Below are 18,301 nucleotides of genomic sequence, written 5' to 3'. Positions count from 1 at the left end.
CCAGGTTTTAGAACATGCCTGTAAGTACACCGGGCAGTGAAAACAATAACTCAACGGGCATACTTGAAGATAAACATTTAAGTGCTAGGCGCTATCCGACACGGGAGAGAAAACCACCCGACAGGTTGACATTATAATGTTCTGTGAAATGTTATTTTAGCTGATTAGACACTTGGATGGATATTAAATGTTAACAGGTGTATGATGGAATGGTGTTTGACATTAGTTAATGACATCCTAAAGTCTGTAATAATGTTTCATTTAAACAATGAACATTGGATATAATTTATGAAGAATAATTAAACTGATGAGATTGACATCTTACATTAACTGTTGCAAAATTATTTCATAATTTTTCTAAAAAAAGAGAGATATTGTAGTATATTCGCTGTGGTAATATGATATACTACCTGGTGTTTCCCAGCCAGAGAAGCCTCTATGTTAGCAGTTTATGTTTGCGATGCAATGTATCAAGACCTATGTTAAATGTATAGTAAAACTCTGTGGTTTGTTGATTCCCTTTGGTACCAAGATATTACAGGCATAATGTTGATTTTTCTGTTTTAAAATGATTAAACTTGACATAATTTTGACTCTGATTATTGATCATTGTAATTCTATTTGTAGTTTGAAACTCAATGTATCATTCCTTTTAGACAACATTAACCTCATTGTACACTTTGTTTTCATATATGTATTTACTATGTGACTGCATAAAGCCTCGTTATACTTAGCACATATGATATCTTCATGTTTGTAAACTCTGTTTGCATTGAGTGTATAAATAAACTTGAAAACTTTGAACAACTACAGGGTACAGTTATTGGCATGTTTACATCAGGTATTTATCTGAGAGTTAACCACCTTAAAGATTAACTAGAGATGATAATAGTGATTGTTTCAAGCGTTATTAAATTGAAAACGTGATAAACGACATCACTGTTATCTTTTTGAACTTGAATTATTTGATGGTTTACTCAAATCTTGGAAAAAAAAACAAGTACAGCTGAAACAGTTGTCTCACATCTTGTTAGAAAAACATACAGATCACAAGGGTATTTAATTAATGTACTGGGTAATACGTTGAACAGAACAGAAAAGAACAGAACAGAACATTTATTGTTAACTTGAACATATAAAGTTCATCGTTATTACAATAACTTAACACATGGCATGGCAATAGTTGAAAAATGCGAGAGTGCATATACATATTATATACATATATAAATTATCAATGATTTCAACATGTTAAAAGCAACATAGTTAAGCACTATTATTCAAAGCATTATATCGTAGCTTAAAAGCATGTTTGCAATACAAAGCTAGTTTTCGTAGACATGCAGTATTTCCCGAGTTTAATAATTGAATGAATTTTAACATGCTTGGTCTTGTATAGTAAAATTTATTTGTGTATTTTTTTCCTAATATCATTATATTGCGGACAAATATACACAAAGTGATATTCGTCTTCAATATCATTATGAACACATAGAACACATTTTCGTTGATTTCATTCAATATTAACATATCTGCCTCTCTCAACATTTAACATATGAAAGGACAATCTTAACCTAGCAATAATAATCCTAATTCTATAGCTGTATAATTTATCCTTATACGATGACATATGAATAGTAGATTTTAGTTCGCTGTGTAACATAAGTGAACTTAATGAGTATTTATCATTTTTTCAATGCTCAATAAATGAGTCGATTAATCTTTTCCTAAAAATAGGAATAAAATAATCAACAATTATCGACTCCGGATATAACCATGCTACATGAATCCTGCATTTTGTAATATAGTGTGTACATTTGAACATCAATTGTTTGAATTTGCATTATTTTCTGCATCGTATCGAAGGATTTGCAATGTTTTGTATAAAATGCAATTGTCTCTTTTAAATTGATACAGTTTTAGGAAATATTTTACGATTCGTACATGTCTAGTAAGTTACTAGTGCTTCTTTTCAGACCAAGAAGTCGTTTCAGAAATTTTCTATGAACCCTTTCCATATTTTCAGCTCTACCAAAGCCCCATACTTCGCAGGAATAGCACAACATTGATGACACAAATGAGTCGAATAAACCCAACATAATTTTAACAGGAATTTCTTCCCCCCTAGTAATCCCAAACGAATTTCCCAAAGCCTTAAGTCCTTTATCTTCTAATGGCTGTGTAGAGTTCATAAATGATCCTCCGCTTGACAAAACAATACCAAGATAGTTACAAGATTGAACTTTTTGTCTATCAATTCCTTTCAATATAGTATTACGAACATATACCGCAATTTCCCCACTATTTCGATTTGCTCTTCTATTTTGAAACTTTCTAAATGAATGAAACAGCTTAAAACATTTCAAATCAATTGTAGAATTTTTGTTAGTCCAGGTTAAGCTTAAAAATATTAAATAATATTTGCTTAAAATATTTGATTTTTTTCCCTGTTTCAGCTGCGTAAGTCCCTCAACATTCCAAGTCACACACCGTATGACATCATGGCCTTCGTCCTAGAGGTTTCCGTTTCCGGTCCCGGTCCCTGCATCTCGATAAAGTTGACCATTTATGAATAATCTGCTCCCGCTGATGAAGGCCTCTTTATCCTGACGGCGCGCGTTGAGCATAGTAGGGACGAGTAGCTTTCCGGCCTCCATCACTTCCGGTGGATACTGCTGGCTAACACCAAAGGGCATTGGTGCTGGTGTTAAAACATTGTCCATTTTGATTATAATTGTTCATTTGCATATTCATACCTTGTTGATAAGAACCTTGGATCTGCATTAGCACTGTCGGGGTGGCCTGTGCCATTTGTTTTGGTGTCGTTTTATTTACGCGCCTTTTTTCCGACTCTTTGTTTTGCGGTGACCCTTTACTCTTCTTGCGTTTTCTGGCCCTACCCATGGGCGAAATGTACACAGTCTAAGTACAAACTATCAGCTATGACTTCACCACTTCACTAAACTAAGATTTAACACATATATCCACTATTTTCCCCTTATTTATATTATCAAACATTATTTTAATTCCTTTACAAAATAACCTGCAGCCATTGCCACGCATGCGCACCAATCAAAAAACCATGATAACAACGATGGCGTTTATGAGGCTGTTAACATTAATAAGGTTCCAAACAATCGGCCCATAGAGTTATAACCAAGTACTTTCTATTGGCATTTTATAAGAATAAGAATTAAGAGTTTCGTTAGATTCGATTTGTTCGGTCATAATAGTTCCATTTTGGTTTTCTCTATTTTCACTTTAATATTTACTTTACAATCACCTTGTTGTTATGCTTATCACCATTGATTCTTAGAAAAGTGTGAGTGAGTTCATTGCCTTTCACGTCCGCTAAAAATGTCTTCTTTACGATCAACTGACTTATTTTTTGCCATATAACTCATTGCTATTGATACTTCATATATGCGCTGCAACATGAAAAGTCATTCATTAAAGGATCTTAAGTTGTAACTATTGATGTCACGCGTTACTTTTAATTGTAATAATAACGGAAATTTAGTTCACTCAAATATATAGAAAAAACATGGCACTAACATAAATTCACTTTACGACAAAGATCCTTTCTGAAGAAAGGACCCCCGGACATGACCTTAGTAAAGACATTATCGCCCACCTCAGATAAGTAGATCCAAAACTATAACCATGCTAGAATTTTTTATCTTGCCCACGGGCAAAGATAAAACAATTTTTAAGTACCCGTATGGAACTCCTTTTTTATTGTCATCACACAATAACCTCCCTTGTTGAAGACCGTCATCCGTAGAATCATTGAAGACTTGTCTAGAAGCAATTTTAAGAATCCTTATTAATAACTTCTCGCTTCAAATGGCACCATAAAAAAGTTTCCACGCACATTTCAAAAAACAAAGCTTCACTCTCCTCAGAACTATTTAAAGACCGATTTGACTACTGACATTATCTGAACCACTGCGCTCATATCCATGACAACCACGAATTATCACATATCCATACGCATTTTTTTCAATACGCACACAAGAGTTCCAGAAAGAAATAGATTTTTACTTAATTTTGTTAATCTGAGGTAGGGAAAAAGCATCTACCATAGCCGCTCGTGTAAGATAGGTTCATCCCAACCCTCGCGCCTGGTGTTTTGAGGAAACCTGGTAAACCTCGTTTCCGCAAAGCACCCTACGCTTGAGTCGTGATGAACCTATCTTCCACTCTCAGCCATGAAAGATACTTATAATCTTGGCTCACTCACTCTGCCCAAATATAGCATGGTTCCAAGCACACTAAGGATTTTAACATTGTAGGAACATTCGTTTGTTCCTTTTTTTTTAAATGTGCATGATGAATATGCATGGGCATTTATTTAATTATTTACAGCAACATAAGTACAATTTTTGTTTGAAAATATAGCTAATTTAAGTATTCGTCTGCGAATTAATAAATTTAAAAACATAAATTTGGCATATATGCTATTGTTTTATCTGTACCAGATTGCTTCTATGACACCAGCTCTTTCTGAAACAGAATAAAACAACAATTATGTTAATCGAGAACGGACCCGTGTGTCTCGAAAATGAAGAACATCAAAATACCAATAACACTTCGAAAAACACTAGCGAAATTGATTACCTCTAAACGATGATGAAGATAATGATGATCCCTATTGAAACTCCCGTACACACAGGAATGAAGAATATTGGATTGTTCCAAAGAGAACTTGCATTATTACTCTCATAATCGGTTTGCCTCGTTGTCGAATCGGTTTGATTTGTCGAATAGGTGTGCCTCGTTGTCGAATGGGTTTGAGTTGTCCAATATAACTCAGTGGAAGATAAGGTGTCCAAAGTAGTCCGATCTGTAAAAATCGGTGGTATAGCTGATATACCACACTGTACCGCAATGTGTAACACAACCTGCATGGTCAAGTTTCTTGCGGCCAAATACTCGTAAAACGTGTGGGCCTCGATGTCCGGAGGTGGACACGGAGCAAGATCCACGAAAGAACAGACATCCAAAATGCTATTACAAACTTCCATTGTCGTGGTGTTTTGATTCCTTTATTAAAGCTGCATATAGATATAGTTATTTTTCGCAAGAATGTTTTTGAAGAACTTTTATGTTTGTTTACTATTCCGTCTTTTTTCTGAGTATGCTATTTCAGTGTGTGTATACCCCGTGATAAACTACGTCATATATGCTCCGTCGGAAGGCTACATTTTGCTGAAAATGAACACTTAAAACAAAGATAACTTTTGTTTTTTTTTTACACCAATTTAAATGAAACAAAGAGCAGTCTATGATGCTCAAAGAGTCCCGCCTTTGTTTTATTACCGGAGTTTGATAAGGTGAATAGTTTCATCAAATACTTCGACATGATTACCAAATAATGTTTTGACAGTGCTCCGTCAGACGGCCGTATTGCGAAAAGGTTTGTCGAAGTGTTTTAAGAAACTAAACTCTCAATCAAACTCTGGTAAAAGACCGAAGGCTGGGCTCCGTAAGCGGCGTAGACTATGCTATGTTTCATTTAAAATGATGAAGAAATAGTGAAGTTATCTTTGTTTGAAGTCTTCATTCGAAACAAAATTTTGCCTTCCGTCGTAGCATTTATGACACAATTTATCACATGGTATACACACACTGTATATAAATCGACACATCCGCTGATTCAAAGCTTTATATGACTCATTCTAATTCCCTTTAGAGCTTAAAGGTATTTCCACATCTAAAATCACACACATATACGTCAATGAAGAAGGCTATAATAGTCTTTGATCATTTCCATTCTAAACAGTTTATTGGTAGTCAATATAAGTCAAATGACCCGTTTAACTCCTTGACAGTAACATATTAATTTGCAAATATTGAAGTATACATGTCACATAACAATTGAACAATCGTAACAATGCACTTCAGTTTGATATCGGATATAGGTGGTGTAACATAACCTGTTACGTTCATGAATTGTTTCGTTTTAACCACTTAGTTATTGCGATAATTATCTTGCTATCTAGTTAAAGGCCTAGTTTAAGCCTTCTATAAGTACCCCCCCCCCCCCTACAACAAACAAAAAAACAACAAACAACAACTTAGCATAGTACACAACCTCTGTTTATTGATCTGAATCTACTTGCCTTGATCCCTCTTATCTCTCATCTGAGTATCCTTCTGTGCAGTTTGAAAGTTTTATTATAAAAATTGACCCTACATGGCCTTGGGCCAATAAACAAATACACATGAAATCGGCCCCTACTGTGACACCAGTGCAATTAGCAGGAGATGCACAGCAGGGGATTATCATGCCAAACATTCCTTAAATTTAATATTCGCGACACTTTTTCGGTACTTTTACGCAATATACAATGAATGAAAGGGTGTGAATGTGTTTGTTAAGAATAATTCGTATTGGGAAAATTTGTGATTATTGTAACACGTTTAATGGGTTTGTTTTGAAACCCAAAACGCTTGTCGTGAATTATTTGTTACGAAGAGTTGTCAAACGCGTAGTAATGATACAGTTTTTACATTGAATAAATGTCCTTTTCACTCACATATGGTTTATTATTTTCGTCTCCCATCCAAGTTCGAACTTGTCATGGAGAGCCCCTCCGCAGTCAGGAGCAAGACACACATATCATTGGAAATTAATTTGCTTGAGTGTAAGGATAGTAAAAAAATGCATTTTTTTAAAAACAAATCAAGGGCACATAACTAAACACATACTCGTCCAATATAGCAAATAATCAAACTTTTCATAAGAAGCTACGTTAAAGATATTTATTTTAGATATGATTAGGAGTGGTGATGAAATTGGGGGTAATAAAGTGTAAACAGGGCTAAGTATGGCTTAATGTTATTAAAGGGCTCATAACATTTGACCCTCTGAACCGATTTGGACCCCAATCGAACTGGTTGTAAATATCTGTGCGAATGAAGAATAAATGAAGTAACAAAAGTTAAAAAAATAGTGAAGATGAATTATTTTAAAAAATCTCGCGCAATAACTTTTGACCTAATAATCGAGATCTTATGGTCGTACAAATTTTTCCTAAGTACGATTAGGATGGGTGAGTTATATTATAAACATCATATAAATCAGGAAAATAACTGTAAATATACCCTATTCACATTTCACCAATATTCGACTTTGTAGACTAAGATTGAATAAGATTTGTTTAGAAATGAGGATGAAAGAAATGTATTATAACAAATTAATTGTGAATGACGGGCATAGGGCGATTACCAAAGCTATACTACGTTGTGGTCAGGTGCGATTACAAAAGGTGAGCTAAAATATCCCAAAAAGTTAATGTTGTAAATTTCGTTTTATCACATGCTGTACCTTGTTTCCAATTTTCTATAACCATAACTTAAGTCTTATTTTTCTGTAAATCACATGTTACAATATCACTCCGCATGCTTTTCGATTATTTAATTGGTAACAATAAGTGTTCATATATTCTATCCAGTCATACGCCTTTTCCTCGCCTTTTTTATCATTAAAATTTATTTGAATAAAGGAGTCTTTTTTTAATTATTCCGATTTTCTTTTGATTAGACGAAAAACATTCTTGAAACCTAAGTCACTTTATATTAAATGCGGCGTTCACACAGTGCCGATTATGACTGCTGTTTGAGATCAGACAGCTCTTCAAAACGAAAAGTCGGAATACTACCCTCAACGATCTTGAATGTCCTATCTTTTTTTGTGAATTCAGTCGTTTACGTTCATAACAGAGTCCTACTGATCGTGAATGGCACGGAGAGGTCGGCCAAGCACCCTCGACAGCTAGATGCGTCCCGTAACATTCGGCTAACTTGTTAAATATTGCCTAGTCGGGTACCAGTCGTGACTATGTCGTGACAGATTATGCTGTATCGGATCAAAATCGTAATAATACCATGTATCTTGTGTTGTCTGGACGGTATCTGAACGGTATCCTGTGGAATGTACATAATCTGGAGAAACTTTTCATTGCTGCTTTTTGCCGATTCAGTTTAGATTGCGTCGAGATTTTGCCGAATGCGAACTGTTTTTGCCGAGTCCGTCCAGGAAGTGTCTTGTAATCAATACTAAACTCGGCATTTATACCCAAGTCAGAATTCCGACAATTAAATAACACTGTACGACTGAATTCGGACAAAGCCGTTTGCAATGAGGAACAGCACACTGTGACTGTATTGCGTAGGTAGTGGTAGGATTCCACAAGCGTTACTTTCCCGAGTTGGCTAAGCTGCTCACATCTGGAATGAAACGAGTTTATGGATTTCATTAATTTATAGTACATTGACCGGTTCACCGTGAATGTTGCTTGTAGGCTGAGACTTCTGCAGCAGGTTGCTCTCATGAACAAAGGAAGAAGGATATCTTATGATTGCAAATTATTATTTAAACAGAAGCGCACTGCGACCTTGACGATATAGAAGATACTGAGTCAAACCCAAGAAGGAAGCAGCTGGGCCAGTATGATTTGAGAGAAAAGCCAGAAATTTTCATCAACTACCAACCCATGGAACTGTTCGATGAAGGCCTAACTTGGATCACACCCCGCATCACCAAACTCGATACCTGGAGGCAAGCCCGTGAACCAAGACTAACGGGTTGCCTTGCTTATTGGGTATCCGGCACCCGGCGACAGAAACAGCAGTAAATAGTGGGACTTCAGGGTTCCCAGGCTTGATGTTTGGTCCAGACGGATGGAGCAGTTTCAGACGCACACATATACAACTGGTGTGAGATGAAACAAGTCCTTAATAATGAGACCATTGTCTTTCCTGATCCCGAGCAACTTTCGAGAGATGTCAGAAATATACCATATATGTACTTCTTTTTTGCGGACAACGCAAACTAGGACCATACAGCTTCTATGGCAGGTTGCTCTTACCTACATGATACCCTAAGGCTAAATGTTTTATGGTCAACAGGTCCGTCAAGTGTTATGAAACCGTTTTCCCCAGAACGGTTCAACCTACTTTTTAGCAGAATGACAAATTGGTGGTAGGCTGCCCTTGTCCTGTAGATGACCAATTTGTTTTGTTGTACGGGGAAATAGGTGAAGTGAAATATCCATGTTAAGTAGATAGTATGTGTCACAGCATCAACAACAAGTTGGAAATGTTAAGACATATGGTGCTACTGGCATCCAAATGGTGAAGAATTCTATTCTTATTGTGTCACCTATAAAAGTAATAACACAATCAATGACCGCTGGGATAAGGTCAATAACAGGTTATAGGTTTCCCTCAAGTATATACAATTAAAATGCTAATAAATGATTTAAAAGTGTTATCAAAAGGAATTTAAAACGGAAAAGACTGAATCCGATTGAGGCTGTCGGGTATTTACACCATATCGTCAAGAGACAACATGATGAAACCAGAGTGGCGAGTATTGGTAGAGTGGAACTTCCAATTAATGACAAATATATTTTACAGCTACATATTAATGACTCTATTACAAATAAGAAAAATAATAATGATCAAAGCTACATGTTTCAATCTGTGAATCCTGAAAATAGTAGGATAACAACTTTACCATATCATCTTGTGAAATATAAAGAATATGTTCCAAAAGGCGACAGATTATGTTCGCCTATACAGACACAATTGTTAAAGCTCCTATTCCAATCCCTAGCATTTATTAAAACAAATGTATGAGGTATTCAACATTTACAATTTGCTCACATGTTATTACTGTGGCCCTGAAAAACAACTTCAATACAAGGATTTCTGGGCTGCTACAACCGAAAAAAATCTTTCACGGAAGTGGCTGTATTACGGAATCACTTTTCGATTAGAGTGAATCATTGTTGTTATGGACTGCGGGTGCGGCCAGGTTCATGCAGGGTCGTTGGGAGGTTTGGTTTTGTTAAAAGACTTGTCAATTTAAGAATTAGTCCTGGTGTCTCTTTTGGCAGGGTGTATATCAAAACTAGTAACAAATCTACTTCGACCGCTTTTTTCTGTACACACCCTCAAACACCATAACATTTAAAGCACTGATCGTATGGATTACGCACAGTTTTAGTTGTGAATCTATTTCACAAGACCCAGTACCACAGAAACAGATTCCGTTAAAAACAGATGGTCCCCCAAGCGCGAAGAGGTATCTTTTTGGCCACTTTCAAAAAAGTGAGTATTCGGCCAAAACGCGAGCATTCTTGTGCCACTTTAATGACCCCTGTTTCACCAAATAGCATTTTTCTGCATAACTAAAAAGACATCTATACATTGCAACAGTCCGGTCTCAGGTATGCTTGCTCCAGCTTTCATAGTTTTGTGATATGATCTGTGAATAGGATCTAGGATTAGCAGGATTTCCTCGTGATGACATTAAGCTCGCCTGTAGATGGCTGCACGTACCTACTAACATTCGATCGGCTATGGTCTCCATAACTTTACTATCGTTCTACCTATTACATACTTTGTCTCCGTTGATATTTGCCGCTGTATATCAGTGTCATAGAAGAAGCTCTCGCATCAATTTAATTCAGTTCGGATGAACGGTTCATCAGATAAAATGCAGATGTCTAACTTTAACCGCTGAATGATTGAGACAAGCAGCCGATGTGCACACAATCCGCATCCTTGAAACGAATGTGTTTTCTAGCATTGGAGCATCTGCATAGAACAACATTTGTAAAACATCTCACACAAAGCATACAAAACACGTAAAACACGTTTTATGCCATTATTACAAAACATTACCAGATAAAACCAATTATAAAGTATTAAAATCGTGACTAGATCATTTGTAAAATTAATTAATGGATGGTAGTAGTAGTATTTTACAGTAAGCATCAATTTCTATAACAAATATATCATGGTTTGTCAAATGCACTTTAGTGTGTTTTTATTAGGAAATTAAGTGGGGGGTTTTAAGTTAAAATTAGCGTTAAACGTTTGTAATTCAAACAAATGCTATATGTCTGAAGTTGTTCATTCCCGGTCTGCATAAACTGATCTTTAATTATTCAGTTAAAACATAATTGATTTCACGAAAATGCATTGAAATAACACAAACGTCATATAAGACATATGTCTTAGTTAGGATTGATGAGTTACCTGAAAGCTGATATTTTTATCTCTCTCATTGTCTTTAATTATTTAAGAATATTAGTCAAAATATTTTCTCATAGCTAAAATGTGATTTTCTTACAATTTGTCAGGATTGCGAAGCCCTGTGATGGCAGACATTCTTATTGCTATATACACTCGAGTGGTTCCATTTCCATGTTAAGATACCTAGTTTTTATATATATAGTATGTGTGCACTGTGCTGCTAGTGGAGTTTTGAGCTGTTCTTCCACGTTTCTTGTTTGTGATTTTATGTTTTATGTCTTTGGCATTTACCCAGTGCCGTTAAACCGGGTTTATGTTTAAACTTTTTGCTACTGAGCTTGTTTCTGTAGCTTTTCGCATAAATATTCAATGTTGTAGTAAACAATGCCAAGAAAGATGGTTAATATTGCTGCTCTTATCATGTTGAATGTTGGTTTCATGAATGTTTTGTTGGATACGGAGCAAGAGTACAATACGATGGTATGTCCATGTTCTTTTTTAATGTAGGGAACAAATATAAATAAGGAATTTGTAAACAATTTATGTCATGCAATTGCCCTGTATTGACATTCTCATCTGAAAACCGACAAATGAGGACATAAACATAACGAAGCATTTAAAAAAGTACCAGTGTAATTGCTTTGAATTGTAGTTACTAGTTATTTGTATCAATCAGTTTGAGTATAATTTCAATTCATTTATCTAAAATAACTAATTTGATATTTCTGATACTGAAGTGTCTGTTCCTTCTCCCGTAAAATAAAAGTCATTTGGATTAAACATGATTTTTCAGAAGTTTTTTCATCGACTTCTCTGACTGATGGTGCTTGTGGGGATTTAGCTGTAAAGTGTTGGAAGGAGCACCCTTCCTCCCTCAAGCGTGTACACCCTTCAGTCTCCAAAGAACAAAATATTTTACATAATAATATATTGTTTTTATATTAATTAAAACTTATAATGACTAACATAACATATTTTACAGAACAAAGCTAACATGATTTCAATTAAACAGTCTTTAACATGTTGTGTCAAATTCAAAAATTATTTTCCGCACAATGCAATGCGCTCGTCGTGTCCATCTTTTCCAGCATCCTGTCCTATTTAAAACATGGCTATAATTCGTTTTACTTAAGAAACACCAAACTCCTCGCAGTGTTACTTCTCTTACAATACAGTAATCACTGCAACTATAGAAATCACGAAACCATAAATACTAAGCAAATCATCTTTAATTGGAAATATATATATATACAGTTTATTTTAACCTCAATGCACCTTGAATGATTAATTGAACAATTATAAAAACAAAGAAGAATTGAAAAAAATAATAATCTTGATACAATGTTTATACGAAATTCAACTGTACTCGATACCTATTCTTCTTGTTGTGGAAAATCACTGGGTATGAGATTGGAGAAAACATTCTATAAACTACTTCTTTTTTACACGTGCATGTTCTTTGCGCAATATCTCTATACCAACAACAATTCGCTCCCTTTTCTTGTCATTTCATATTTTTACTAGCTTCCATTGCAAAAACTAAATCTTTTCTTGGGTGAATGAATATGGATTTGTGCAGGGGCACACGTTCATATTCTACAGTGAACTAAGCTAAACAGAACAGAATTGGTTAAGTAGAAACCTAAATCATTCAAATAGGTACTGTTCTTCACTACAACAACACTAAGCATATTTATTTCAGAATATATTTACTTACAGAATGTGTTTATTGATACCATACAAAAACCCAACTCATAAGGTAGAAATATCGGTATCCTTCATATGAACTTTTGTTTTCGATATTTATTCATCCTTTCGCTGCAACAATTTTGTATTTGATAAACATCTAAGTTGGGAGTAAGAGTGGATCTTTAATGGATATGTGCTAATTTCCATTTACGTCTTATTCTTCCATGCTTTATAAAAAAGCAATTGAACATTGCAAATAAAATTTTAATAAATTTAAAATGTAACCCATGACCAACATCTTAAAAAGAAATACCTGTTTTATAATATATGCTTATTAAAAACTGCACATTCACAACTGCAGTGGGCAGTTAATGACATGTTTACGGAAGGTATTTGCCTAGCAGCTAACACATTTAAAGATGAGCTAGAAACGGAATAAACTATAAGTCTCCATGTCCATTTCTCACACATGGATCAAGAGTTTCGTTATATCCATTTGTTTCAGTCATATATTTTCTCTTTTGTTCGCTCCATTTGTCTATTTGACATTTCGTGTACAATCGTTTAGGTGTTCATTCTTGTCTCCGTTGATTCTTGGTAAGTGCAAGGAGGTTGATTGTCTTTTGTCACGGCTGAACTGTCTTCTTTCCAATCCACGGGTTTATTTCCTGCCGTATGCACCTATGTCGTAAATAATGTGCTATTAAATAAAGTTTCAAATTTGTAAAACAGACATGCTACCGAAATAAGTGTTCGGATCAGGAGGCCCTTTTCATTAAATTTCAAAAAAGTCTTAAGCCGACAGGCGGCGACAAAATGGTTTGGTTTTATTTCCATGACGTTACTTTCAATTGTGATAATAACAATAATTAAGTTTTCTCAAATATAAAGCAAAATCATGCCACGAGGCCTTCACTTTAGTGAGGACATATCAGTTGTCATGCCCTCCAGATAAAGCACCATAATGATTTTGACAATGTGTGAATTTTTGAGCTTAAAATGCGCATGATGAATATGGATATTTTTATACTTAGTTGAAGTAACACAAATAAAATATTTGCTTGAAAATATGGCAAATTTAAGTTTTCAAGTATGTCAGTGAAATCAATAGATGGAATTACTTAAACCTTAAAGACCTTAAGACCTTAAAGCTGCACTCTCAGAAATTGACCGTTTGACAACATTTGTTTTCTTGTAATGAAATGAGCCGTTTTTTATGTACCAGTGAAACCAGTGATATAAGACTGCTGACAAAAAATCAGATCGCAGTTTTTCATACTTACGGTCGAAAAAATGATGTTTTATGCCGATAAACTCATTTTTCTTAAAGCGTTAGTAGCCCTAAAACATCAATTTTCGACCGTAAATATGAAAAACTGCGATCTGATTTTTTTTTGCAGCAGTTATTTGCTCATTTCAAGACAAAAAAAGGTGTCAAAACGGCCAATCGGTGAGAGTGTAGCTTAAAGCTGCCAATTGACCTTGCTCGCCCAGGGGCAATTTTGAAGGGTATGATTTTCCCAAAGCTTAACCAAAACGCCACAAAATGAGATATGTTTACGTTCTTAGGGAGAGTGTGTAAGTGTAATGAATATTAAAATTAAGTTACACTTCGTTTTTTTTTATAGTTTTCTCGCTACTATTTCTTCCATGTATAATGGACATTTATGAAGTAAAATGTTGGTTAATCATTGTTCTTAAGTTCTGTGAAGATTTTCTTATAATTTAAACCGCATGAATTTGTGTTATAAAATTCATAACTTTTAAAATGTAACAACCCTTTCCCTTGGTCCATTTCCATGGTTCTTAGCAACTGCGGAATATTTTCAAACCCGTTTTAGGGTGTAGCACACATAAATGACGGCAATGCAATACTTACAAAAAAGCCTACAATAAGTATCTAAACTTGGTCACATTCTTGAAAGAATCGAACGCTTTGACTGTTGTATGGTAAACAAAGAACAAAGATTTACAAATGTGAAGAAATGGAGATATGGTATATTCTGCAAAAAGAACTTAGTTAACACTATAGACTCCTATAAAAGCATCAACATGAGTTTACTTCCGTCATATATAGCATCCCTTACATGAAGAGCATCTCTTAAAATGCATGAAAATTACCCACTACGACTTAGAGATGTAGAATGAAATGGTTGAATCAAGGACCAAGTGGTTGTTTCACAATAAATAATTGACACATTGTTTACTAGCAAAGATGTTTATTTCAGTGAGTCATAAAAAGACGATGAGGATGTGGAAAATATGATTGTTGGATCTGGTACCTGCTAGAGCAAGATGTTGCTATTTTGCGAGCATATCGGTTTGAAACTGTTATCAGAATTAAATGAGATAACTTGACCTCATTGAAGATAACCGTTTATTTTTCAAAAGTTTACTATAAGTTATAACCTTATACACGTGTATTTTTCACGTAAACTATGCATAATCGGTAAGATGTGTCGGTATGAATTTTGCCACGTATATGACACATAATGTTAACGAATGTCACATTATTTTAATGTAATGAAACATATAATGCAACATGTGTTTTGAGGGATCTCAAATGATCTGCTAAATATTATAATAAAGTAATGTTGCATGGTTAATGATATTCTTGTTTACCATTTTAACGTAAACTACAATTTATAGATGCAATATTATATTTGTTGTAGAATGTAATTGATAATTCTAGTCCATTAATATAAAACATTTAGGAGTGTTGTGTTTTCTATTTAAAATGTCCAGTCATGTTATTGAAATATGAAGTAACTAGGGATGGAAACCGGATATCAAATCGGTATCCGGATATCCGTATCAAGTATTCGAATACTATCCGGATACTCGTATCAAATTGTTTTCATAATAAGTAAATTTCTTATTATATGTCACCCACTTTCTGTTATTCAAGTAACGTATTGTATATGCAGATTTGTATTTTTGTCATATTTCTTGACATTTTAGAGTCGCTCATTTTTGTGCAATTAAAATTTGCATAAGAGTTAGAGTTGTGATGAGAAAAGTGTTAAGTCAATCAATCTTATCCTGTTTACATTGGAATTGTTTATAACGTATTTTTACCAAGTAATGAAATCAACAGGCACATTCATCAGAATATGTGATTGGTTTTTGGTTTTCTTAATACTGTTTGCTTTTGCGCCATGAACAAGGATATTTGTATAGATAGGATTGCAGAATGACAAAAAATGCTCTCACTGTAGACAGTGAAACAGTGAAACCATACTTGACATTATGTCTTATTCACCAGTACCGTCTGAATTTGTAAGTCTTAGCTTTTTCCAAAAATCGATGCGGATTACTTTTATGAATGTTGTTTATCATACAATGTTCCAAATATTCAAGTAACGTAAATTACAGTATTGTGAGGCATCAAGCATCTTCTTTTTAACTGAAAAAATATTGATGTGTATATAGTAAAGAAATAATTCAGTTTTTGTACTACGTCGTTTATTTAATGATAGTATTTTATAAGTGAAAACTATGTGTAAAAGTCGAAAGGTATTTGGTAACGTTTTTTAAATGGCGTAGTTTCAAACAACCCAACGGCCATTATTATTACTATTAGGCGTAGACATGTCTTAACATGTTTATAAGAGTATTCACTTTCATAAAATCCTGGTGTACAAAAATGACCGGGGGGGGGGGGAGGCAAACCATTTCACCCGCATAGTCTATAGTCTATATGTCAGATGAAATATAGTTTTATTTCATACCTTATTACTTCTTTGACATGGTCTCTTTCTGAAACAGAATAGCAACACTCATTTAACTCGAGAACGGACAAGTGCGTCTCAGAAAGAAGTGAAGAACATCAACATTATTAAAGTAGCACTATGGAAAACAATCAAACAGCTTCAAGCGTTGAAAAGCTTTCGGCCTGCTACGTTTTCTGAGTATAGTTATGTAATTGTAACACAAATTATCATTAACATCTAAAGAAGTGTATGTATGCTCATGAATTCCTTCGCAAATACTTTTAGATTTCATGCTGATACTCAATTAATTCAAAACCATTGCGTATCAGTCACTTGAAATTCTCATTTGATATGTGGAATTTCCAAACAAGTATGGAATAATACTCAATTGCATATGAAACCTCATCTGGAATTTTGGTTTCTTTAACACTCGGAAACAGAAAAACAACAAGATATTGCTCGGGAACGGACCCGTGTGTCTAGGAAGTGAAGAACAGCAACATTATCAAAGTAGCATTATAGAAAACACAAACGTCATTCCTTACCTCAAAACGATAAAGGTAATGATGATAACTAGCATAACTCCCGCGCAAACAGGAATTAAGAATTTTGGATTGTTCCAGAGGGTAGTTATATTACTACTCCCATAAATGGTTTGCCTCGTTGTCGAATCGGGTTGACTTGTAAACTCGATTTGCGTCGTTGTCGAAAATGTTTGATTTGTCGAATAGGTGTGTCTCGTTGTCGAATCGGTTTGAGTTGTCCAATATAACCCAGTGGAAGATAAGTTGTTCAAAGTAGTCCGATCTGTAGAAGTCAGTGATATATCTGATATACCACACCGGACCGCAATCTGTAACACAAGCTGCACGGTCAAGTTTCTTGCGGTCAAATGCTGATAAAACGTGTTGGCCTCGATGTCCGGAGGAGGACACGGTGCAAGATCCACGAGGGAACAGACATCCAAAAAGCTATAACAAATATCCATTGTCGTTCAGCGAACTTTTCCTTGAAGTAACATAGTTTTTTTTCACAAGCACCTATGGTGAAGATTGTTTTCTTTTTTTCTATTCCGTTTTCTGGGTATGCTATTTAAACTAAATGAACAAAGCTTTATATATAACTTTAACTTCCTTGTACGTACCTCAGCTGATAGTAAACCTTTTTACATCAGGCTAATACGGAAAAATCTGAAAGCGTAGAACAATTAAGCCACGATTTACACATTTATTATTTACACAAGGGGGAAAAGACATGTTTAAAAGTTTAACATTCTCAATGAGCTATCCACAGATATGTTTTAAAAGTCGTTTAAGTGTTTTACAATATGAAAATAATATTTTACATCACAGGTAACCTCTCTCTCAATTTCTTTTCAAGCAATATTAAGAATTATATGTTGTTTAACGGAAACTTGTTTACGGCTGTCAGTCGAAGAAACTGACATAACTCAGCATATTTACCGGCGTGTTCTAAGTTTGTTAGAATTGCTGGAAGTAATTCAGTCATTTCCCTGCAAAGCGACTGTACTATGAAAATAAATTGACAGAGAGGTTACCTGTGATATAACCAATCAATAACAAAGAGGTTACCCGTGCCGCTGTTAAACCGAAAGTAGGGTGTTTTATTGAATTTTACATATATTTTTGACAATTTTCTGCAATTTGTATGAATATGATATATAAATGAATACATGTAATATGTAAGGTGTGCACATAATCAAACAAGTGGTTTATTTAAGCCAGCAGAACCTGCAGCGGCGCTGGGCGAGGCAAGACATCGATTTTGTGTAGCTTATTGTGAAGTAGCAGTAATTAAAGAATGAGCACATTACAAAAAACTTAGCTATA

At 34.7% G+C, this 18,301-nt stretch overlaps 1 protein-coding gene and 1 long non-coding RNA gene across 3 annotated transcripts; both read right to left on the bottom strand.

The window, feature by feature from the left end:
• Nucleotides 1-1,106: 1,106 nt before the first annotated feature.
• Nucleotides 1,107-5,846, bottom strand: LOC128207544 (uncharacterized). Of its 2 annotated transcripts, none has more exons than XR_008256726.1 (3): nt 5,728-5,846; nt 4,618-5,140; nt 1,107-4,503 (listed from the first exon to the last, which is right to left on the bottom strand). It is a non-coding gene; the product is annotated as an uncharacterized LOC128207544 (long non-coding RNA). The 2 variants fall into 2 exon arrangements; XR_008256725.1 differs by having other exon boundaries at nt 5,628-5,824.
• A 6,150-nt stretch (nt 5,847-11,996) lies between these two features.
• On the bottom strand, nt 11,997-17,572 carry LOC128209443 (uncharacterized). Its single transcript, XM_052913468.1, has 3 exons — nt 16,997-17,572; nt 16,470-16,497; nt 11,997-13,419 (listed from the first exon to the last, which is right to left on the bottom strand). The coding sequence occupies exons 1-3, from the start codon at nt 17,437-17,439 to the stop codon at nt 13,303-13,305; spliced, it is 588 nt and encodes a 195-aa protein (XP_052769428.1). The 5' UTR covers nt 17,440-17,572; the 3' UTR covers nt 11,997-13,302.
• Between the last annotated feature and the right edge of the window lie 729 nt (nt 17,573-18,301).

This window comes from Mya arenaria, chromosome 11, assembly GCF_026914265.1.
Source record: "Mya arenaria isolate MELC-2E11 chromosome 11, ASM2691426v1".
Lineage (NCBI taxonomy): Eukaryota > Metazoa > Mollusca > Bivalvia > Myida > Myidae > Mya > Mya arenaria.
This window is presented reverse-complemented; position numbering and strand designations above follow the sequence as displayed.

Excerpts from the sequence above, each read along its gene's own strand:
- LOC128209443 (XM_052913468.1), bottom strand. The coding sequence starts at position 17,439 with ATGGATATTTGTTATAGCTTTTTGGATGTCTGTTCCCTCGTGGATCTT. Across the intron at positions 16,498-16,996 it reads ATTACCTTTATCGTTTTGAG|AAAGAGACCATGTCAAAGAA; the intron begins GTAAGGAATGAC and ends ATTCTGTTTCAG. Across the intron at positions 13,420-16,469 it reads CATGTCAAAGAAGTAATAAG|GTGCATACGGCAGGAAATAA; the intron begins GTATGAAATAAA and ends TTTACGACATAG.